At 37.1% G+C, this 24,062-nt stretch overlaps 1 protein-coding gene across 1 annotated transcript in view; it reads left to right on the top strand.

The window, feature by feature from the left end:
* Positions 1-24,062, top strand: part of PARD3B (par-3 family cell polarity regulator beta) — a 1,250,195-nt gene that overhangs the window by 752,775 nt on the left and 473,358 nt on the right. Inside the window, exons 14-15 of the mRNA XM_006142461.3 lie at positions 1,580-1,679; positions 10,851-10,966. Coding sequence (XP_006142523.1) covers positions 1,580-1,679; positions 10,851-10,966 — 216 coding nt within the window. The remainder of the gene's footprint in view (positions 1-1,579; positions 1,680-10,850; positions 10,967-24,062) is intronic.

Genomic DNA, 24,062 nt, shown 5'->3' with positions numbered 1-24,062 from the left:
ATGCGCCCTGCATGAGTTTTAAGCCACCGGGTCCAGGCCAGGACGCGAGCCACGGTCAACTAAGTGCGAGTACAGCGACATAGCCATTACGCTAACTGCTGGTTCCCTCCAGCATCAGTTTTCAAGGACAGAGAGATTTTTCTTTTATTCCATTAACCAGGCACAAATAGGGCCACATTCAGGGTAATAGATACACAAAATTAATGATTATGGAATAATAATTCTTTACATCTTACCTTGTATTTATAAATCACTGCTTGAATATGTCCATCTTTTTAAATGTTTTTAAAGAGATTTTTGCCTTAAGGTATCTGTGCTCACCAGAGAGAGAGAGAGACAGACAGAGACAATGAAAGGGCAAAATTAGAAATCACCCCCCCCCGGGGGGGATAGCCATGTCCCAATCCCTTCTCCATTCTCCTCCCAGGATCTTGGGCATGCATGCACACACGCCCAACATGATTTTCAAGCCACGGAGTCTGGACTGAAACCACTGTAGATCATGTGAGAGTCCAGCAATGTAACCACTTGGCCATCGGCTGGCTCCAAATATGCCCCTCTTTTTAAATCATTGTACTTCTCCAAAGAAGGTATCCTAATGAACACTTTGTAGATTTAAAAACCAAGGCTTGGAAACGTTGATGAATTTTTCCACAATAACACAGCAGGGTAATAAACATGGCAGTCTTGCTCTGAAAACCATAGTCTTTTATTTTTTAATTTTAGTTTTATTTCTTCTGAGAAAGAGAAGCACTGCAACAGGATAGGATCTGAAAGCCACAATCCATACCTAGACTCACCCATCCAGGGTCATGGGCATGTGTGCACCCCCAGCATATGTAGGAAGACCTTGGCACATAACCAAAGCCTTCCCACGTGGCTTCTGCATTGTGGAGCATTCTGTTACTTCACTACCGCTTGAACCCAAAAACTGTACTCTCAAAAGAGTACGTTCTGTATCGTTTTTCACACATTAGTTAATATTGCTACTAATTATAAGCATTAAGTGAAATAATGTGTTGATACATGATGCTTCGTAGCATGTCTGATATACAGTAAGATTTCCAACTCCTTTAAATAAACATTTCCACTATGGACACAGGTACAAAAAGAGTTACTTTTCATCTATGTTGTGTGGAAATATTGTGTAAAAATACCATATCTCATGATTTTTCTAAAGAATTTTTTTGCCGTTAGGGCAAATGCTTAAATCACCATATATGCAAGAGTATTTATTATAAAGTCTTATGTACCAAAGTGTTAAGATGCAAAAGAGATGACTTTGCTCATCTTCCACAAATTGTAAGTGATGTGTGTGTGTCAGCCTTGGTATGGACTGGATTTGCCAAGGGTTGCCAGGAGGTCACCAGTGTGAAAACATATTAGCAGGCTTAGGTTTTCTTGTATAGGATGTGTTAGTTCCCTCAATAATCTTACAGTTCCATGCGAGGACTTATATATTTCAAGACTGGTTTATGTGTTGGTTGAAATTGTGTCTGAGAGATGGACGAAAACAAAACCAGGAGCTGAAGAGTTCTGCCTCCGGTTTACTACAGCTTCATTTGTCCTTTCTTTATAGACCTATTGCTGCCCAGTGACGGATGGGCTGAGAGTGAAGTACCACCTTCTCCACCACCACATTCTGGTCTGGAATTGGGCCTGGAAGATTACAGCCACAGGTATTGATAAAATGATATATCGTAAATGTTCCCTGTTATTGTTTTTCTGGGAAAACTCAGCAACCTTATTTTAACTCTATTTCTTTCCAGAATGGAAATCTTATAGTATCTATAATTTCTTTCCAGTGAAAGCTTCTCCTAGCTAATGGCTGGTCATATTTTGCTTTCTGGAATTTGCTAAGGTTCTTCTTATATTATTAAAATATTTAAGAAAACAGTTGACTTTGCTTTTAGAAATTTAAAAACTAGAGCAGTGGAGTGCAAAGAAAAGTTATATGAGAAAGTATAAAACAACACTGGAAAATCATAAAACTCAGGTTTTTTTTTTTTAATTTGTACTTGCCAAACCCTAAAGGTATTTTAAAAATAGATGTTCCAAGAAAGTTAATGGAATCTAAAAATTAAAGCAACACCATATATAATCTAAAATATTGAAAAGGGTACCCAATATTATATTCATTCTATAATAGAAACTAAAAAAATCAATAATTTTTAGAATCACACACACATGAGAGAGAGATTTACTAAGCATACATACTATTTGACTACTAGAATTCATAGATTTTGTTCTTCTGATGAGTTTTAAAAATCATTAAATTGTCCCTTTGCTATTTTCTGTATTTATTATGGCTGTTAAAAACTGTGTATTTTATTCCATTCTGTGTCCCATGATAATCCTGTGAAATTTCTTCATTTTTCTTGCAGCAATGCTGTTGTCATTTCTATTATACTTTTTAATATGTCTGCTAAAAATAAAGCAACACAACAGGAGTACAACTAACTCTATTAAATGGAAGTTTACCTATATTTAGCTCTCTCTGATTCTTACGTTTTTGAAGTCAGTTATTTTGCTAACACACAATTTCATGGACTAGGTTAATAATCATAATACTATTTTAGATCAGTATCTCTGTAGATTTCTTGGAAGAAAATATGGACATATTTAATTTTTTTCATCTATTCCTATTGCCTGCCTCAGTCCTTGATCAAAAATGAGTTTGGCATCATAATAAATAGACACCCTTAAATAATTTTACTCATTCAACTTTACTGTTTATTCTGTGTATATGTGCAAATCCATCAGCATGGTACAAAGATGAATCAGATGCAAACTCTGACTTCTATAAACTTGTAGGCTAGTGGGTAGACTCATGGAATAACCAACACAAGTACAAAGTGATATTTACCCAAAGGTCCAGGTCCTCTTAGCATCAGAGGCAGAAGAGAACAACTCCAGATGGAGTAATCAGGGAACATGCTGTAAAAGTGTCATTGTGGGGCTGGCAGGTGGCATGACGTTAAAGGCACTGGACTTTCACATGACCAACCGTGGTTCAAGTCCCAGACCTGGCAGCTTGCTTTCTCACTTTCCCTCTCTCTCTTTCTCACTCTGTCCCTCTCTGGCCAAATAGATAAATAAAGTTCAATAAAATAATTTTTTTAAGAAAGTGTCATTGGAGCTGAACCTCAAATCATGAATAGTAAGTGGACAGATAGCTCAAGAAGGAAGGGGATTTTAGAACACAGGAAGGGTAGGAGGAAAGTGGGAAAGTGAATTGGTTTGTACAACTTGCTTCAAGGCTGGTTAACCAGATAATAAATCCCAGAATGCAAGGCTAAGATATACAGACTTCCTTTGGTAGATAGTAATATCTTACAGGGTTTTAGCAGGTAATCAGGATGATGAAACCTGGGTATTCATTATGTAAAGCATGGATTGGGTAAGTAAAGATGAGTTGATATCCACTGGAAGCCAGAGACTCTTTGGATAAATAAAAATGAAGCAACACAACAGGAGTCATGGGCAGTTGGGAGGCAATTGCATTGAGAAGCACCAAAGACCTGTGTAAAGGAGGATAGGGAGAAACTCTCAGATGAGACACCATCCAGTGAGAGGTGGCTCCAAGCTAGAATTATTGGGATTTAACAACTGCAATTTTGGCTTCTTCAGTATCTCCACACATTTCTTCCCTTCCTGTTTTTTGTAAAGTATATTCATATCATCTTGAGAAAAAGGAAAACAAAAAAGCTTATATTGACCCTCACTGTTATAGTCTTCATTACATGGTGTGAACTAGTAACTTCTATTTCCATTTCACTCTCTTCTTTCCTAACCCCTGTGTTTAGTCTTCTGTTCATACAGCTTTAGTAGAACTGCTCTGTTAAATGTCAACAGTAATTTCCATTCAGTCAGAAGTATGACATTTTCTCAGGATTTATTCTTTTTTTCTGTTTGGTCAAGAAGTCCTTCGTTCACCCTCTTATGCATTCTGAAGCATTTCTGCAGTTTGGAGCCAGGCACTATAGAGGAACTGGAGTGGATTGGAAAGCATCCCTGCCTACAAGAAATAAAGTGTCCTCTTGAGGAGATAGACACACAGATAATTAGGATGCAGCCTGCTAACCATTAGATACAAAATGCAGTGGGAGCCCAGAGGAATGAACCGCCAACACCTCCTGCAGGTGTCAAGGAAAGTTTCACAAGAGAGAGAGATTTTGAGTGGCTTCTTGCAGAAGGGAAGAGAAATCACTAGGCAAAGAAGTGGCAGAGAAAGCAATTTGGGTGAGGAAAACCAAGTGATGGGAGAGGAGAATGTGTGGCATGTTTAGTGTAACTGAAGCGTATGGTATCTAGGGTTGGGAAAGGCATTGTGTGCCAAGCTCCATGAGCACCATGGTTCTCCAGAGAGCCATGGGGAAGCAATGAAGGGTTTCAGGCCTGGGGCTGACAATGTCGTGTTGATTGATTTCAGTTGTGGAGGATGGAGTAGACAGGAGAGGGCATAGATAAGGAGACTTGGGACCAAGAAGGAAAGAGTAGGACCTAAATGAAAGGAGAAGCAACATAGAGAGGAAAAGACAGAGATATTTGTGAGATGTAAGGAACAAATCTTAAGCATTATAACTGTTTCCCTCCTAGGATCATGTGTCCTGCACCATCCTGCAAGCTGCTGCATTGCCTAGGTGACCAGCAGCCATGGTCTTTTGATGTGAGAAACTTGGGATGGAGGAAGGTTTGGAAGGGATCCAGGAGGGTTGAGCAAGGAAGGCTGTCCTAACTCTTTTTCTTTTCTTTTTTCTTTTTTTTGGGGGGAGAGGATTTTGCTATAGGGCACGTGCACTCACCAGAAAAACAGAGACAGAGACAGAAAACGAGAAATCATCTCCCAGGGAGGATGGTCATGCTGCAATCCCTTCTCCTCCATTCTCCTCTTGGGATCTTGGGCATGTATGCACATGTGCCCATCGTGAGTTTAAGCTACCAGGTCCAGCACTCAAACCACGGTCGACTACATGGGAGTCCAGCAACATAGCCATTATGCTAACTGCTGGTCCCCTAACTCTTGAAAAAATGTAAAGCCCTCTAAACAGGAGACATGCTGCTTTCAGGTAAAGCCAGTCTTGCAAAACATAAAACTGCGACTTCATGAGGAGTGAAAAACAATTTAATCAAACTTGGCACCTATACTTAGAACTAAAGGGACATCATAAAAATCACTAAATTCATGTGTACTATTATATAAACAATTATTAGAGGAAGGTGTAGAATATGTGTTTAAATCAAAATAAATTAATATAAAGAAAATTTAAGTATGTCCTCTGAGATCTCAGTGAGAGCTTAAGGCAAATCAACAGCAAACAAAATATATAGAATATTATTGACAGTTTTGATATCATTCGGCTCTTCCTTACATAGGTCATATTTTCTCTTCTCTGTCTTTTTTTCTCTCTTTGTCTCTTTACAGATGTGAACTGCATTTATTCTCACTCTTAGTAACCAAGTGTTGGAGCCTATCCATAGACACCTGAGGCTTTAGATGTAATTTTTGTTGGCATGCCTCTCCAAATCTTCCCTTGCCTTTTTCTTTCAGATCGGTCTCCTTGAATGTTCATTGTTGGCTCTTTATATGTCTTTCACATTCCTGGTTTGTCACCATATTACGGACACTGGCATATGTTTCATGCTACCCTTATTTATTCATGATGCAGCATAATTTGACATTGAGTCCCGTTTCTATTTGGTAGATTCCCTGGTTGTTCATGCTGAAAACACGGCCTTTATCTAAGATGTGTCTTTGGCCTGCTGTCAACTTTCAGCTTTCCACAGCCTCTGCTGCAGCCCACTCAGCCATGATCACAGCTAACTCCCTTTAAAATTAAAATATGTCATATTTTATAGTTAATCATTGTGTCAGCCTCTCACTCCAAACACTTTTGATATATAGCATAAAACTGCAAGCCATTTTACTAGTCTAGCTTTCATGTCTAAAGTAGTTTCACATTCACTATGGATAATTCCATACTACACTCATTATTTTAGTGTATTGTAGGCTCACATTGGCTCTAATCCCCTAATTCTTAAATTTTCCTCACTTCCTTCCATAAATATCTGCCAATCTGGTACCAGGTTTATTTTCCCTTATTTCCACTTTGTGCCACAATAAGAGGGATCCTTCTAGTGAAGATTTGCAACGTGGGTACTTTGTCACCACCAAAATACTGGTAATAGGTATTTTATAATTATGATTAATTTAATGGACATAATCAGGTATATATGAAGGTACTTTGAAAACCTTCATAGAAAAATGAAATTAAAGTGTGAGTTAGATTTGGTGAAACAAAAGTTTAAATCCATGCATAGTTTTTTTCATGAAATGCATTTTCTGTAAACTTTCTAAACACCTCTTGCATATAAAAGAGTATTTGCTACTTTCCCATCTGCAAAGCAGCTTTTTTATTTCTTGATAATTTGATTATATTCTATTTTGTTTTTTAAAAATTCACTGTTTTGGGTCCAGCAGCTGGTGTGGTAGTTAAGTCACTAGTTGATTATATTCTAGTGTTTGTTTTTTAAAAATTCACTGTTTGGGGGCCAGCAGCTGGTGTGGTAGTTAAGTCACTAGATTCCTATATAGCCAGCCATCAGTTGTTCAAGTCCTGGACCCAGTGACTCGAAAAAAATGCCAAACATGTGTGTGCATGCCCAAATCCCAAGAGGAGAATGGAGGAGAAGGGATTGAGTCATGGCCTTCCCTGCAAGGGCTGATTTCTCACTTTCCCTTTCTCTCTCTCTGTTGTGAGCACATGAGTTGATGGCAAAAACATAAAAGGGGGAAAAAAATCACTTTTTTTGTCAGATCCTAATCTGATGTTACTATGTCAAGTACTATTGCCACCTTATTTTAAAAATGGGAATGGGAGTCTTTGTTTTCCAAAAATCTAGGAAAATTAAAACTTTTTCTCAATTCGTCAATGAATGCCTAGTTTGGTAAGATAATATAAGACAATGGATTAGGTTAATCAGTAAGTTATTCAGTTGGGTAGATTCCCATAGTCTGCCTTGAGCAGAGCACTTTAAATGCAGTGTGATCCATGTTTTAATGAGAAATATTCATGTTGGTCCTAAACTTCCTCCCTGAAGGCTTTCATTATAACATATGGCGTCTGCTTTAATGAACTATATGGTGTTTTTTTTTTTTTTTTCATATTATGTACCATGCTATTGAAACAAAAAACTAACCTAAAATATAAGCCATGTAAGAGAAAGTGTGAGCTCATCTGCACTGTAATGGAAAGGCTTGATTTTTTTGTGGCTTCTGGATTAGTAACAACCTGTTTTCCAGGCTGGCCGCCAATTTAGCCAAAGTTTTTGACTCTGGTCCTGGTTTTGCCCCTGGCCAGCTGCGTGACCTTGGAGCATCAGTCCTCCTCTGGGCTTCAAGGTCTTATCTGGAAGAAGAAGTGACCTTTAATCCCTTCTGGCCCTTTATTTCTTTGATTCTTGAAGACCATGAGTCTTCCTGACACTCAACCTACATTATTAGAAGAGATCAAAGGATGAAAAACTACGTGCAGATAAAGGTTGGATAACACATTTAAAGGCAAATGCTTCCAAAACACCTAAGCTCAGGGGCATGTTCATATTTATAATAGCATGTCAGAAGTCTTCTTTAAAATGATTGAGGAAAAAAAACTTAATAAACATTGCTGTGAGGCCAGGACAGTGTCAATAATACTAAGTGGGTCAAGGATTTTTGTTTACAATTGACATATTTTCCTCCATTAAATACCACATCAAATATGCCTTATATATTAATGGCTTCATCTATTGAGAATGAATCCAGACACCAGTACAGAAACAAAATTACTTAATTAATTTTAAAAAGTTTCACACTCTAAAGAATGAATTAATTAAGTAGTTAGTTGTTATTTTTAAGTTGTTGCCATAGGATTCAGGTGCTCACTGGAGAGGAGAGAGAGAGAGACAGAAGGAAAGTGAAAATTAGTCCCCCCACCCCCATCTCCCCACAGAGGAGGATAGCCACACTGCAGTCCCTTCTCCTCCTCTAAGGAGTTTAGGCCTGCACGCATATGCACCCAGTGTGATTTTTAACCCACTGGGTCCGGAACTCAAACCACAGTGGGTCATATGGGACTCCAGCTGCCTTAACCACTATGCTACCACCTAGCTCCCAAAGAGTGAATTTAAACTTTTTGAGAAGTTTTTGTGAAAGCATGTAGAGTATTTTTAATGGAGAATGCCTCAAGCCTTCATTCAAAGACTACTCTACTCTATAGAAATAAAGAAAAGGATTACTAACAGTTCATGTTTATTTAGCTCTTACGACATGCTTAGTACTTTTCTCAGTATTTAAAATAATTTATTTAATCCTTACAAAAAGCTTTACACAGTAAATTTTATTACTATCCATTTTATGAAGAAGTAAATTGGGGCCTCTCCCTCTAAAGCATGGTCCCCTAACCATCGCACTACGTGTCCTTCTAAGCAGGAGAGAAGTTCTCCTAGTCACAGGCTCATGGAGAATCTGACAAGGAAAGAGAAGTTAAGGAAACTGTAACAAGCATGCATAACTGAGAAAGCTCAGAAGCATGTCCTCTAGGAAACAAGCGAGTCTATTTATTCATCTGCTTATTTGTTAACTAAATTCCTCTACAACACTTACTCTATGTCAGACAGTAGCCTCCTATTTTACAAATCCTAACTGATTCTCTCCTTTAAACAAACCCGTGAGGCAAAGAGTGTGATGATGGCCATTTGATGGAAGGAAGTCGATGCACAGAGAGGTGGGGTATTCGCCCCAGTTAGGAAGTAGAGCCAGGATGGAGAACCAGCAGACCTGTTCCAGTATCCTGGCTCCTGAGGACGATGCTATGCTGCCTGCCAAGGTTACTTCTTTAGTCTACCTACTGTATTATATTACTGGAGATTCATTTATTCATTCAGCAATATTACTAGTGCTGCATATGACTGCAAGGCAATATTAAATATACATGACTAATGAGTTTCATGAAAAGATTAAACTTCTTTTGGTATATTTAGTTTAGAAGTTGATATTCCCCTGTCTGTTTAGGAAGATTATCATTCAAAACATCATTTTTGTTAAAGTATCAAAATCCAACTGTTTGAAAAAATAAACCTCAGTATTCTCAAATTTCCTAAGGATACTCAATTTGAGTTTTCATTGTATCTAAGATTGAGATAGATGTTATGTTGAGATGAACTACCATATCCACTTTCTACACTGACAGTGGGAAAATGTGGCTATAGTTTAATTTGTACAAATTATATATATATATAATTTCTTTTCAGATCAATAAATAAGTCTTTGTCTATAACCCCCAATACTGTCACCTCTATCATCAAGCAAAATAAAAATATACAGAACTAAATTTCTTTGAGATCAACTATAAGTATTAGGAAGCCTGTAAGAGGCATTTGTTGTGTCTTCTGTCTAAATTGTCAACTGTGCTTTTCCTGTTGTTTCCTTTTGGTGTTATGGATGAGCAGATCATTGGCTCAACATTAACATTAGTTTTGTAAAAAAAAACCTAGGGCCATCAGGTGGCTTAGTGGTGAAGGTGCTGGTGGTCAACTGTTACTTGAAATCTCAGACCCGGTAGCTTGAAAATCACACTGGTGCTGGGACCAGCGGTTAGTGTAATCGCTATGTCGCTGGGCTCCACGTAGTCGACTGCGGTTCAAATCCCCGACCCAGTGGCTTAAACTCATGCCAGGCATGTGTGCATGTGTGCCCAAGATCCCGAGAGGAGAATGGAGGAGAAGGGATTGTGGCGTGGCCAACCCGCCTGGGGATTTCTGGGTGATTTCTCACTTTCTATCTCTCTGTCTCTCTCTGTCTGGCGAGCGCACGCGCCCTATAGCAAAAACCTCTCCAAAAAAAAAAAGAGATAAAGAAAATCACACTGGGTACATATGTGTGCATGTTCAAAATCCCAAGAGTGGAAGAGAAGTGATTGTTGTGTATCCATCTCCCTTGTAGGGCGATTTCTCACTTTCTGTCTCTCTGTCTCGCCAGTGAGCACACACACACCCTGATAGCAAAAATCTCTCTAAATAATAAATAAGACCTATATAAAGTAGCAAATGAAGCTCCTGAAGCTGTCATTCATTAAATGAGATGGTTTTTGCTAAAGAAACAATGCTTTCACTCTTTTTTTTTTTTTTTTTTGGAGAGGTTTTTGCTATAGGGTAAGTGCGCTCGCCAGACAGAGAGAGACAGAGAGACAGAAAACAAGAAATCACCCCCCAGGGGGTATGGCCACACCGCAATCCCTTCTCCTCCATTCTCCTCTCAGGATCTTGGGCACGCACGCACACACACCCAGAGTGAGTTTTAAGCCACCAGGTCCAGGATGCAAACCGGGGTCGACTACATGGGAGTCCAACGGCATAGCCATTACACTTACTGCTGGTCCGAATGCTTTCACTTGTTTTTAAGGGAAGGACATTGTAGTCCAAAGAACTCTCTGAGTCTTTTTTTGGACTCTGCTAATACCTTGTGACATCCTTTGAAGTGCAAGTGCTTTCCAGGCTCCCCTAATCGTCAAAGTTACATATTGTACAGCAGGATCCCAATTAGCAGAAATCAGTGAAGAGTAAAACACGATATTAGCTAGAGAGTACTTTATTTAAAATGGTCAGTGTGATGAAAACCTTGAAAACAGAATTGTTTTATCTCATAAAAGAAACCTGAGATACAAGAGTTGGTTGACTATGCGAGGCTGGGAGCTGTGGAGTATGGTGTGGACTTGTGTTCAAAATAACGACCACTGCTTTCTCTCTCTCTTTTTTTTATTTTTGAAGATTTTATTCTAAACCTAAATACAATCCATGACTTCTTTCCACAGCTCTGGAGTGGAGTCGACAATATACTTTCCAGATCAGCACATCAACTTCAGATCTGTGACACCAGCCAGGCAGCCTGAATCAATTAATCTGAAAGCCTCAAAGAGCATGGACCTTGGTAAGTGAGGGGAGGTGACATCCAGGTCAGCTGTCCAGCCTCAGCCCATCCATCTTCCCAAATGTCCTGGTTGTGTTTCTCCAACTCAGACCTCAAGGAGCTGGTCTGTTCAAGCCTTCAGGGAGGGATGATGGTCATCCTATGTTCCTGTCTCCTCTCACACATTTAACTGTAATTATCCTTTCATAAAGGAAAAGTGAATGATATCTTCTTGTGGCCCCTAAAATGTCTTCCCTTTTAGGTCAGAAAAACATGATTCCTTCTGGAGGATTTGACTGCCATAGCATCTTTACCTCACCTGCTTTTATATTTACGAGTGTGTTTTCATTCCTATGGACATACGTGTTCCAGGTCCAGGGCAGATAATGTGGTTAACTAAATCCTCATCCACAGTGCTTTCCATTCTTTTCATCTCCATGCCTAATGGGTGGAGATGGTAGCAGCAGAGAAGATTACTGTCTTTAAATGTCCATCCGTAATCCTGTTACACTGGAGGGAAGGGGGTTCCCCCGGTTCATGCGACTGAGGTTGTCAAGTGCCCTGGGTTGGTGCATGATCAGCCTTATTGAGATTCTGAGAACCACAGGGAATTTCTTAGTGACCGTTGGCTGCCAGGGGAGACTTAAAGCCCAGGCTAGTCGTGTTCTTCCGGCACTGGGACAGGGGATGCTGGAACATATCTCAGCCGCTAGAAAACATCACTGCCTTCCCTGGACTTTAGAAAGAGAGCAAGCCATTGGAGGAGTGTTAGGGTGTGAAAGAAATTTTCACCAATACCCATTGCTTCCAGAATGCTCAGAAACCAAGTTCTGCAATCGTTTTGTTTGTTTGTTAGTTTGTTTCTTTGTTTTCTCTCAAGGCATGTTATACATTTCATTACTAGCAATGAGAAAATAGAATAATCAAAACTGTGTGCTCTACCAAACCATCTAAGAAATAGTGCTTATCTGTTACTCATTTCAGGAGTTTAGGAAAATGTTCAGTCATGATAAAACAAGAGAAATTGATTCTATTCTCTCTAAAATTAACTAAATCACTGGGATGCATTTGCTTTATTCACCTCTAGTGAGAGACAGATAAGCCTTAACAAGGAAGCTGTCTTGAGCACTGGTCAGAAAGGGGATTTTTTCAAACATAACTTTTGACAAACCAAAAAAAAAAAAGTGACAGTGACATAAGTTATCACAGAGAATTCTAATCATTTAAGGAGCAGTTAATTTTTATAGAGTACATGATAAACATTCCTATCCATCTTCCCAATTTCTGTATTAAAAAAGAATGGATTTAAAAAGGCCCTTAATTTTAGAGGGAAAATATATCGCTGTGTTCTAATTAAATTTAGAAGGATTGGTCAATATTACAGTTTTTGAAAGATTTCTGCAAAAGGAAAAAATAGCATTCATTTTAATTTAATCAACAAAAAAAATTATTTTTCTGTAACATAAAACCTAAGGCACAGAACAGTATTTCCCTTTATATTTTTTATTACTGTAAATTTTTTGGTAAGTTTTCTCTTTTAAATTGAAATAGTCCTTGTGAAATATGGGTAGTTAGCAACCATCCATTGCGTTTGATTGTACATAGACTATAAATGACAACAATAATAGTAATGTTTGTTCAGTTTACAAAATTGTACAGGTCATGACCTATTTTCTTCAGGACACAAATAACAAAGTAAAAGCATTTGCTAAACTGCTTGATACAGCAGAAATACTCAATACCATGCTGTAAAAACATTTTTAGAGTAATCATCTAAGTTGGCCCTTTCCAAGAAATGCCAATTTAAAGCTAACAGTCTTGTAGAAGGCTCTGAGGGCCAGCATTCAAGGATTATTCCAATTCCTTCTCCTCAGAAAAATCTAATGAACTTAATAAGTGTGTCTTTCGCAATGAATAAACACAGATGTCACTGGTGGACATTCAGAAATCACTTTACTATTTGATTAGGAAAATAGAATTTTGTGTGTAGTTTACTTTTTCATATATAGCACAGGGACAAGTAATATAGAACGAAAGTAATATATTTTCTGAAATGGTTAACCATACTTATAGGAATAATACTCTCAGGATCAAGAGCCATTTCTTTTTTTTTTTTTTTTTTTTTGTTTTTTTTTTTTAAGGTTTTAGCCATGGGGCACATGCATTTGCTCAAGAGAGAAAGTGAGAGGGAAGGTGAAAAATCACCCTCCCTCCAAGGGGGATGGCTACACTGCAATCTCCTCTCGTCTCTTATCCTGGGACTTTGGGCATGCACATGCACCCAGCATGAGTTTCAAACTGCCACCAGTTCTGATACTTGAATCACAGTCAGCTACGTGGGAGCCCAGTACCTTAACCACCATGCCACCTGCTAACTCCAAGAGCCATTCTTTACAAAGTTTAAAATAAATAAGCTCAGCTGTGGTTGTGTGCCAAGCCAAGATACTGTGCTTAGAGGCTAAAACCACATGCGAAGCCTGGGTTTATTCCTAGTCTAACCTAAAAGTTGGTCATTGCGGCATGCACCTGTAATCCCAATGACTCAGGGAGGCTGGAACAAGATAATCAGGAGCTTAAGGCTAGCCTAGGCAAAATAGTGAAACCCTCTCTTAAGAAAAAGTTTGGGACCAGCAGTTGGTGGAATGGCTATGTCGCTGGATTCCCATGTAGTCGACCACGGTTCGAGTCCCGGACCCGGTGGCTTAAACTCAGGCCAGGTACGTTTGCATGTGTGCGTGCCCAAGATCCTGAGAGGAGAATGGAGGAGAAGGGATTGAGGCATGGAATCTTAAAATATTTATATTGAATCCGAACTAATCCCTTCTGACTATTTTTCAAGTTGCGAAAACAGGAGTCTCATATGGTATAAAATAAAAAATATAAAACTCCTATTTATTATATAATTCATTCTTCATTGATAAAGTTGATATTATCCTTGAAAGGGTAACAGTCTCCATCAGTATTTTTTTTTTTTTTGCTTCATTTTTGCTATAGAATCTAAGCTGGTATTTTAACTTGCACAAAAATGAGTCATTGTTCTATGTTTAAACTGTATTAAAGGTAAGTAGTTTCCTTTTACTTATTTTCACTTATAATCCTAAAGACAATTTTTTTTAATGAAAAGTAAAGACTCTTCTTCCTATCTCCTTTCCTATTACCAGACCCAAACATGGTTTAAAAGCAGCTTGCTATGTACATCCTTGTAGAAACCATTCTACCCATTGCTTCCCTATCATTCTATGTGTCTAAACCACATGGTTAAGTTTCTGTATATTATACTAGTCACATTGTGATAAATTAATGAATTTGATTCACAGAAGACTTTTTCTGTTTTAATAGAATTTGGACTTAATTGAAGATCTTATTTTGTTTTTATTTTCTCTGTATTTGTTATTTTGCAATTTGCTCCTTTATCTTGCCAACATCTCCATTTGTTAATTCATCTTTAACACATTGTTATATATGTTGCAAGTAATTTCTTGCAATCTGCTTGTCTTTTTTAGTTTGGTTGTGATATCCTTTACTGCTTAAAAAAAAAAAGGTTATAGTCTTACACGAATGTTCCCATCTTTCCTTTCTTTGTGATTATTGTGTTTCATGTTTATCTCACTTATTTTTTTCTGGTACATTCAGACACTAGGTCTTAAAAAATATATTTATCAGTTGATAAGATACATACTTTTTAAGTTTGTTTTATTCATGATAGAAAGCATGTGCAAATGCATGACAGAGAGAAAGAAGTACCTTCAACAGAGTCTTTTCACACTATAATCCTCTTTCTCCAGCCCTGCAGCTCATTAGGATATTGGGTGTGAATGTCCCCTGCATATTTTCAGACACATGCACATACTCAGTCCTGTGGTCAGCCACGTGACTTCAGCAGTTCAGCTTACTACTAACTATTCACCAGGTTGGACAGATCTATAATATAATTTTATCCATAGGTGGGAAAAATTTTTTAAACATCAATAGGCAAATTATTAATAATACTTACTGACTTTTTCATCCTTTTTCCTATTAATTTGGAATGCAGTCTCACTGAATGCTAAATTCTCTTATATGTACATATAGATGGGCTTCTACACATGCAATTCTTTGATACATTAATCTGTCCTATGCCAGCATTATGCTATTTAAATTATGATGCTATTACTTTGTATTTGAATAATTTATAGAATAATTTTCCTCTAATCTTTTTTTTTTCTTGTAAAATTAGTTTGGCACTTCGTATGTATTTATTCTCCCATATGAACTTTAGAATCAGCTAATCAAAATGAGTTTAAAGATTAAACAGAAATGCCTTCACCATTTGTGTGTGTGTGTGTGCATGTGTGCATGTGAGAGAGAGAGACACAGAGAAGAGAGAGATCATTCATTGTAATATATGTTGTTGGTTATTGACAAAGACTTTTTTTGAGAGAGAGATTTTTGCTGTAGGGCACATGTGTTCACCAGAGAGACAGAGAGAGAGAAAGTGAGAAATCACCTCCCGACCCAACAAAGGGATGACCACGTTGACATCCCTTCTCCTCCATTCTCTCCTTGGAACCTTGGGCACACATGCATATGTATCTGGTGTGAATTTCAAGACACTGGGTCTGAGACTCAAGCCACTGTCAGCAATGTGGGAGTCCAGCTCCTTAACCACTATGCCACCTGCTGGCCCCAACAAAAATATTTTATCTAGTTAAATAGGTTTCTTTATGTTCCTAACTTTCTAAAAGTTTTTATTCTTTTATTTTTAAGGATAGATGTCTCATTTTACTAAGTGATTTTAAGAATGTATGTAGACAGAATATGGATATTTTGTTTTTTACTAATAAAATAGTAGTGAGTTAACTAATGGATACTCAATGTTAAATCTTTCTTTTTAAATGACTCTATATTTTCCTGTATTCCTGAAATGTACACATTTGAGTAACTACTAATATGTATGTTAAATCATCCTAGAAATGGGTAACACATCACCTACTAATTACAATTCTACTCATGTCATTAATTCCTGTATATCCTCTATAGATTTTTTGAGGCTATTTTGCCTCTGTATTTTGCTGTCATGCATATGGCCACATCTAAGACAGACCAGAAATGATTAAAATGATGAGTAAAAGGAAACTTATTTTTAAATAATTGGGGGTAACTATGCTTATTCAAAGGGGTTAGCGTGTCATTTAAGAGAATGGGTAGATACTTCTGGGTTTTCCAGAAAATCAATCTTTTTCTACTAATTGTAGACTTTCCTCTATTTATTTAAATTACCAGAATTACTGTGTTCAGTCTGGATCCCTTTAATTTGTTCATAATTGAGCTTATGTGGGTGTTGAGTTGGAAGCTCTCAGGAGCTGAATAACACAGCTGCCTCTTTGGCCTTTGGCATAGGGTTTTCCCCCAAAGAACTGCCCTTGTTGGCAGGGTGCCAGGGAGTTACATTCAAAGACTTTTTGATGAGGCATAAAAATCTTTAATTTCCAGGCTTGGTGTTTTATGACCCCATAATACTGGTTAAGAATTAGTCTCAATTATTCAAGGGATAGCACTTCAGTATTTTAGCCCCTTGGTTGACCTAATCTATAACCCTGTTCAAAGTTTTTAAAAAAAGCTATTTCCCACAAGATCTGGTTTTTTTAGAGGTTTCTCTCCTGTTTCAAATTGGCCTCCCAACTACCCTTTCATAAGGGTGTGTTGTAACACAGTGAGAAGGCTGAGGGCAGTGCCGATGGAAGATGATAGCCAGCTGTCCTGCCTCTGTTCAATGAGAGGAAATGAGCTTAAAAGGAGGCATAAGGCATTTAGATGAATTTTAGGAAGTTTCCTGACAATGAAGATTGTTAACATTCCATGCCTCACAGTCTCTTTAAAAAGTGCATGTGTTTTAAATAACTCCCTAAAATCAAGACAAGAGATAGATTGATTTTCTTTCAAGATCTGTGACTCAGCAATTTTACTTTCTGTCTTCTTAATTGCTTGTTCTAATTTTTTTTAAGTTAGAAAATGAAATGTTTGTAGACACCCACAGTTGGAGTAAATTATAAATCAAGTGATTTCTCATATCTACAAAGGTAAATATTTGGGATACATTTTTAATATAACCCTTTCATACATGTCAGTCCTTTTAGAGAGTAAATTGGCATCTCTAGTATCAGATCAAAGATGAGCATGAAAAGTTAATTAACCTCACTCTACTGCTCTAATACTTTGGTTTTTTTTAATAATTTTTTTTCATATAATGAGATACTTCATATGTATTCTTGATAATAATATAGATATCCTGAGGTCTACATGTATTGGATAATTTTTATAATATTGTATATGCTCATAACTGTTATTCTTATTTGTATGTATATTTTAATATAAATTTTTATGTATACCCATGAATCTTTTCTTTCCATCAATAAGTAATACCTCTGAAGATGGTGAAAGTGAGTACTGCCATTTGGCATATAATTTTGACTTTATAAACAAAATACAAATACCTGGTTGGTAAAAATGTAGTATTAATAATAATGCTAAAATAAGGTATCTATTTACCTTGTAAAATATACAAGAAAGTATACAAAGACATAGTTAGATATATGCCCTATGCTTCCAAAAGTCAAATTTTAAGCAATTACAGAGAATGTTATTCATTCATGAGTGCCTACTGTGTCCCTCAAAGTGTATTTAGCACTGGGATTCAAGAAGTAAATGAGGCAAATGGTGCTTGCTACACATACCTACATGAAAACCCAACAGAAAAGAAAACTCAAGAGGCATGGAAAGATTACTCACAAGAAATTCTGAACTTATGATAACAACTTATCTCAGTAAAGAAGAAAAGGCAGAGGCATCTAAAGATACAGATGTGGCTACTTCAAGAGCTCACTGAAGAACTTGGCTATGTAGAAAAGAGAGAGAAGTAAATGGTGGGAAAGAATAATAATAATCTAAAATAATAAATGCAAGAAGAGCTAAACAGTTGCATAAAATGAGGCTTGTAAAAAACTCCTAAGAGTTAGCTGAACTATTTTTAAAACATGAAGAAGAAAATGTGTGAGGCAGCCTCTTGTTCAAAACACCTAACAGTTGTCATGCAGAAAGAAGAGGACCAGCGGATGGCATAGTGGTGACATCACTGGACTCCCACATAGTCTACCTTGGTTCAAGTCCCGAACCTGGTGGCTTCAAACTCACGACGGGCATGTGTGGGTATGTGTCCAAAATCCCGAAAGGAGAATAGAGGAGAAGGGATTGCAGTGTGGCCATCCCCCACACCCTGGCTGGGAGTGGTTTCTTACTTTCTGTCTGTCTCTCTGGCAATTGCACATACCCTATAGCAAACATCTCTCTCTTTAAAAAAAAAAAAAAAAAAAAGCAGAGCTTATGCTAATTTCATCTTCATGTATACACAAGAAGGGTGTTCACCCTGGAAAAACATGGCTGCCAGAGAACAGAGGCCTAGACAATGTATATTCAGTGCACTAAAAGGATTGTGATTATAAAGCAACTGTTTCTGATCATGAGAAATTACAGAGTAGACCTCTCAGTGGAAAATAGAAAGCAAATTGCCAATTCTCAAAAAAGATGAGTTCCAGAAACAACTAGTTATCTCAGTGCTAATCCTCAGAAGATGTCCATGTTTGTGAATTTGAAAAAAAAAAAAAAAAAGTGGCAGTCATCAGCAACTTCCCTGGGGTCCTTGAAATAATTGATGACTCCTTTCCTTTTAGATAGGATTTTAAGATGATAAATCAAAGAACTGTTATAGCTTCTAATTTAAAAAAAAAAAAATTTCAATTTTTTTTCAGTTTGTTCAAACGAATGGGTTAAATTACACAGTTGACGTAGACATAATATTAGAATGTTAGTTCTCAAAATGTGCTAATTAATCATCTGCAGGAAATTAAATAACATGTTTCATAAAACTCTGTACTTGGTCCCTCATTGTATTCTAGAAAAGCTTCTCAGAATTATTTTCCTTTTATAAGGGAGTGGGGGAGAGGGGAAACAAGAAGAGACAGAGGTAGATGTTTTTGATGAGGTCTTGATGTGTCACAGTCCTCCTTCCCTAGCCTCCTAATTAGCTAGGATTACAAGCATGCAACTGCATTCAGCATGCTCAGGTTGACCTGAGAACCAAACTGTGGCCTCCCTGGAGCATCCAGCTGCCTAAGTGGTGGCAGTTTCTATGCACCACTGCAGCTGGTCATAACTCAACAGAATTTGTTGAAGATTGGGTATGTGTAATTTAGATGAAAGCATGAAAGACATTCTAACCAAATGTTCAATAGACATTATTGCAGAGAATTGGGTAATATGTTAGACTGACAGAATTAGCATTCATATGATTTGTACAGACTGAAGAAGATAGAATTTGACAAAGAATGAATCACTGATACAATAGACGTTTATTGAATACTTAAGACAAAGGCTCCAGTCTTAGGGCATGTTCTTTCTCACTGGGTAGATAGATGATAAAGTTGTATACAGTGAATAAATAATAATAACATTTCAGATAGAGATGATTTTCTTGAAGCCAAATTCAGCTAAAGACAAAGGGGGATGGAAAGCTGTTTTAGCTAGAATAGGAAAAGGTAAAGGTAATGTCCTAAAGTCAGTTTAAAAAAATAATAATCAATTGTATACGTACAAGATTTAGTAGAGTTGACATAATCATTATTAAATTTTCTGGTTTTAGCTGCTTGCCTTACCAGACCACCCCAAAAGCAAGTTCTGTGTTATCAGATTGTAAAAGATAAGAGTTCCACTATATCTTGGCTTGGTCATAACCTATTAGCAGTGCTGTATTTAATTCTGGATACAATATTTCAGTAGATACAAGGACTGTATAGAAGGTATTCAAGTACTGGTGAAAGGCCTAGAAACCATATCCAATGAAAAACAGTTGAAAGAAATGAAGATATTACGCCTGGAAGAAAGATGACTTAAGATGCATAAGAGAGCTCTCCTCGGGTATTTTCATGGCTAATATTAAAAAACTCCAGTCTGGTTAAAATTAAAACCACACCTCAAATATATCAAGTAATGATAACCACAGAAGATAGATTAAGTTAATAAGCTTTGAAATTCAGGAAGATAATAGTGACGGAAAACAGAATTCTGTTCTGTGGCATGTTTGGTATGAAAAGAGAAAATACATATAAATTAAAACAACTCATAAAGACTGAAAAAAAAAGAAATAGTAAAACCAGAATTATGGAAAAGAGGCCATTGTGTATTTTTTTTAGTATTTGATAAGGGATATAGGATTTTTGTCTTTTCATGTTTTAGTGTATCCTAATATGTTTGTATGGTTAAAATAACCACACAGGCAGAGCCAGCAGACAACATGGTGATTAAGGCACTGGCCTCCCATATAACCACCACAGTTTGAGTCCCAGACCTGGCAGCTTGAAACTCATGCTAGGTACACATGTGCACATGCCCCAAATCTCAAGATGAGAATGAAGGAGAAGAGATTACAGTGTGGTCCTCCCCCCAGAGGAAGATTTCTCACTTTCTCTCTTTGTTTCTATCTGCATCTCTGGCAAGTGCCCATGCCCTATAGCAGAAAATCTTTCTAAAAACAAGACAAAACAAAATAAAAAGCCACACAAGTATAATCCAAGAGTGGTAAATAGTTAAGACAAGTGGAATTCAGAAAAATTGTGCACCATAACTTAAACTAAATTATTTTTTTAAATAAAAAATTTTAATATATCCTTCCCAGTTTATTAAAATTAACGGAAGTAAAATTAGGCATTGGACAGCTCTCAGTAGCCTAGTTAGTCTGTTATATCCATTTATATTAGATGAATTCTTAAACATCTCTGTTGAGGAAAGAGTAGTAAGGCAACAGAATAACTCACTTTGCACACAGTTTACAACCTCATCCAAAGTCTGCCTCATGTAAAACATTAAAAAAAACAACACTTGCGACCAGCAGTTGACATAATGGCTATGTCGCTGGACTCCCATGAACCATGGTTCAAGTCCTAGGCCCGGTGGCTTAAACTCACGCTGGGCACGTGTGTGCATGCCCAAGATCCCAAGAGGAGAATGGAGAAGGGATTGTGATGTGGCCGTCTCCCCTAGGGGGTGATTTCTTGCTTTCTTTCTCTCTGTCTCTCTCTTTCTGGCAGGTATATGTGCCCTATAGCAAATACCTCTCCAAAAACAAAGAAAAAAAAAAAGAGAAAAACTAACACTTAGTTTAACTAAAACTTATCATATAATTAAATTTTAGAGAATTGCCCCATTTAAAAATGAAAATGAGTTATAGACTGGTATTCATACTACTTGAATTATAGCGATATAGATTACTTCTCTATATCTATAACTAATTATTTTAGTTACAGCAGAATAATGCAGACTCTGTTTGAAATCAATTAAAATAGTTATTTTTTAAATAAGCAAACGTGTAAAAATGGTTCTATATGGCAAGGTCATCCTTCCCTCTCCTTAAATCCTTTCCTCCGGCCTTATTTTTCACCTCTGATAAACATATTTTCAAGTCTAATTTGACTTTCTATCATTACTGTGAATTGGAAAATGATTCCTATTATGTAGAGATTGTACTTTTCTATCACTTTATATATTCTTAGACTTATCTGGAAGTTGTGGCACAGTCCAGCCCATCACTGTCATGTCCCTTCCCATCAATAAGAGCTCGCAAATGCCTGAAATGTAGTGGCTCCAGGACTAGTAGGAACGCGGTGGTTATGGCACTGGACTTCTACATGGCTAACCATGGTTTGAGTCCTTGACCTAGCTGCTTCAAAATCACATTGGGTGCATATGCATGAGTGTCCAAAGTCCCAGGAGAAGAATGGAGAAGAGATTGCATCATGGCTATCCCCCTGGGAGGTGATTTCTCACTTTCCCTCTACTGTCCATCTCTGGCAAGTGCACATGCCCTATGGCAAAAACTTTAATAAACAAACAAACAAACAAACATAGAGGCTCTCATTTACTATTCATTGAATGAATGAATGAGGCACAACTCTTTTTCCCCCACCTGGGGGAAAGACAAAACAAAACAAAAGAAAATGAAGCAAGATCAAGTTCTCTTATATTAAAATACTTAACCTGATGCATTGAACATAAAGGATTCTGTGTCATTTCTAGCAGTAGTAGCAGTCGGGGGGAAGGGGGTTGTCAGTGGTCTTAGTAGAGGTGAACCTCTACATCTCCTACACATTATTCTCGTAAGTAGTGGTTAAACTGAATTTTTCAATAAATCTTTTTAATATAACACTCCTGGTTTATTACAATTAAAATAAATAAAATTAGGCATTGGACAGCTCTCAGTAGCCTAGTTAGTGTGCTAGATCCGTTTATCTAAGCTGAATTCTTAATCATCTCTGTTGAGGAAATAGAAGTAAGTAAAGCAACAGTATAACTTACTTCACACACAGTGAATATGCAAGTAGATGTTCCCAAGTTCTCTATTGGGAAGTGCTAGGAAGAGGTTCCCTGTGGGCCCAGCTGCAGGGGTGCAGGCAGTGGTGCATCACTCTGTGATGCTGGAGCCATGTGGACAACCAGGGCTTAGATCCTGGGTGGACTTGAAACATGTTGGAGGCTGGGGATGGGCTCACAGTGTGAGAAGTCCTGGTTGAAGGTACATCTCTCTTTGTCTCCCTTTCTCACATGAGAGAAATAAAATAGCTTTAATAAATTTTTAAAGATTAGATGTTATGTGTAGTTCCATAATTCACTCATGGGGTCACGAATGATCTCAAATGTTGCCATGTAGTTTTTCACTAAGATTGTATTTCCTTGTGCTGGGGGATTGGTTAGTGGAATATATAGATAATTAGAAAAATTCAGTGTCAAAAGGCAACCCAAGACTCTATTTTCCCATAACATTTATAAAGTAAACTAAGCTTTCACCATGTTTGTAACTGAACTTTATCCAATTAGGTTCCACCAATAACAAACCCATGTAGATTTTTATTACACTGATCTCTATATCATTAAGCATTATTTGTGCTCTATTGGGAGATAATGATCAATAGAAAAACTGCCTAATCCTCTAAAATTGAAATACTCTGGACTCTTATTAAAACTTGGATTAGTATATGAAGTACTCTCTTCCTTACATTTTGTACCTCAATGAGGCATCATATCAAGGATTCTAAGCCTTTTTAATAAAGCTAAATATGAACCTTTCCTGCTTACTTGCCTTTGTTTCCAAAACCATTGTTCATATTTAATTGAAATTCTATGTTCCTTTACAAAGAACTTTTGTATTAATATAGAAATATCTTCATAAAAATGTGAAGCTAAGAAGGCTATTCCAAGAATGGCAAAAAATATTAAATTCATCTTGTAAATATGAGCCAGGTCCATGGTAGCTGTTTTAAAAGTGAGAATTTCATTAGTTGAAAATATTATATGTAATATATAATTAAGTATGAGTATAATAGATATAGTAAATATACATTAAATTAAATTTGGCAGTTTTATAATTCTCCCTTATGATTGGTATTCTGAATAATAAAAATTTGTTATCGGCAATATTTTAAACAGATTAAAGCTACTGTTGGGGAAAGACAATTAAATCATTTTTTAGGTGCAGTAATTGTAGTTTGTTCTTTACAAAGAAAAGCATCTTTAGTCTTGCATATTCTTTATTGTCATATATGTGCATTCTTATATTCTGATTTTTCCCAGGAGTGACTATACCAAACATTTACTTTCAAGTTTGTGTTAACAAAAGTCTAACCCAAACATTATTCTCCATGTCTTTGTTTCTATAGTATTATCTTATAATTGTAAAGTTCACTCTTGCATATATAGCTTAATTCGTTATTTAATATTGTGTCATTTGCCATAAAAGTTGTTCCCATTCTTCAGTCTTAGAAATAGCAATACATCAGGGCCAGCAGGTGTTATGGTGGTTAAGACACTGGACTCCCATGTTGTTGACTGCAATCTGAGTCCTGGATGTGGCAGCTTGAAAATCATGCTAGGCACATGTGCGTGTGTGCCGAAATCTTGGGAGGATAATGGAGGAGTAGGGATTGCAGCATGGCCATCCTCACCAGGGCATGATTTCTCACTTTGCCTCTTACTGTCTCTTTCTGTTGCTTTCCAACAAGTGCGCATACCCTTGGGGGACAGGGGAGGGAGAAAG

Source organism: Tupaia chinensis, unplaced genomic scaffold (genome assembly GCF_000334495.1).
Source record: "Tupaia chinensis unplaced genomic scaffold, TupChi_1.0 Scaffold000076_1, whole genome shotgun sequence".
Taxonomy (NCBI): Eukaryota; Metazoa; Chordata; class Mammalia; order Scandentia; family Tupaiidae; genus Tupaia; species Tupaia belangeri.
Note: the sequence above shows the minus strand (reverse complement) of the source record. Positions and strands in the feature narration are given on the sequence as shown.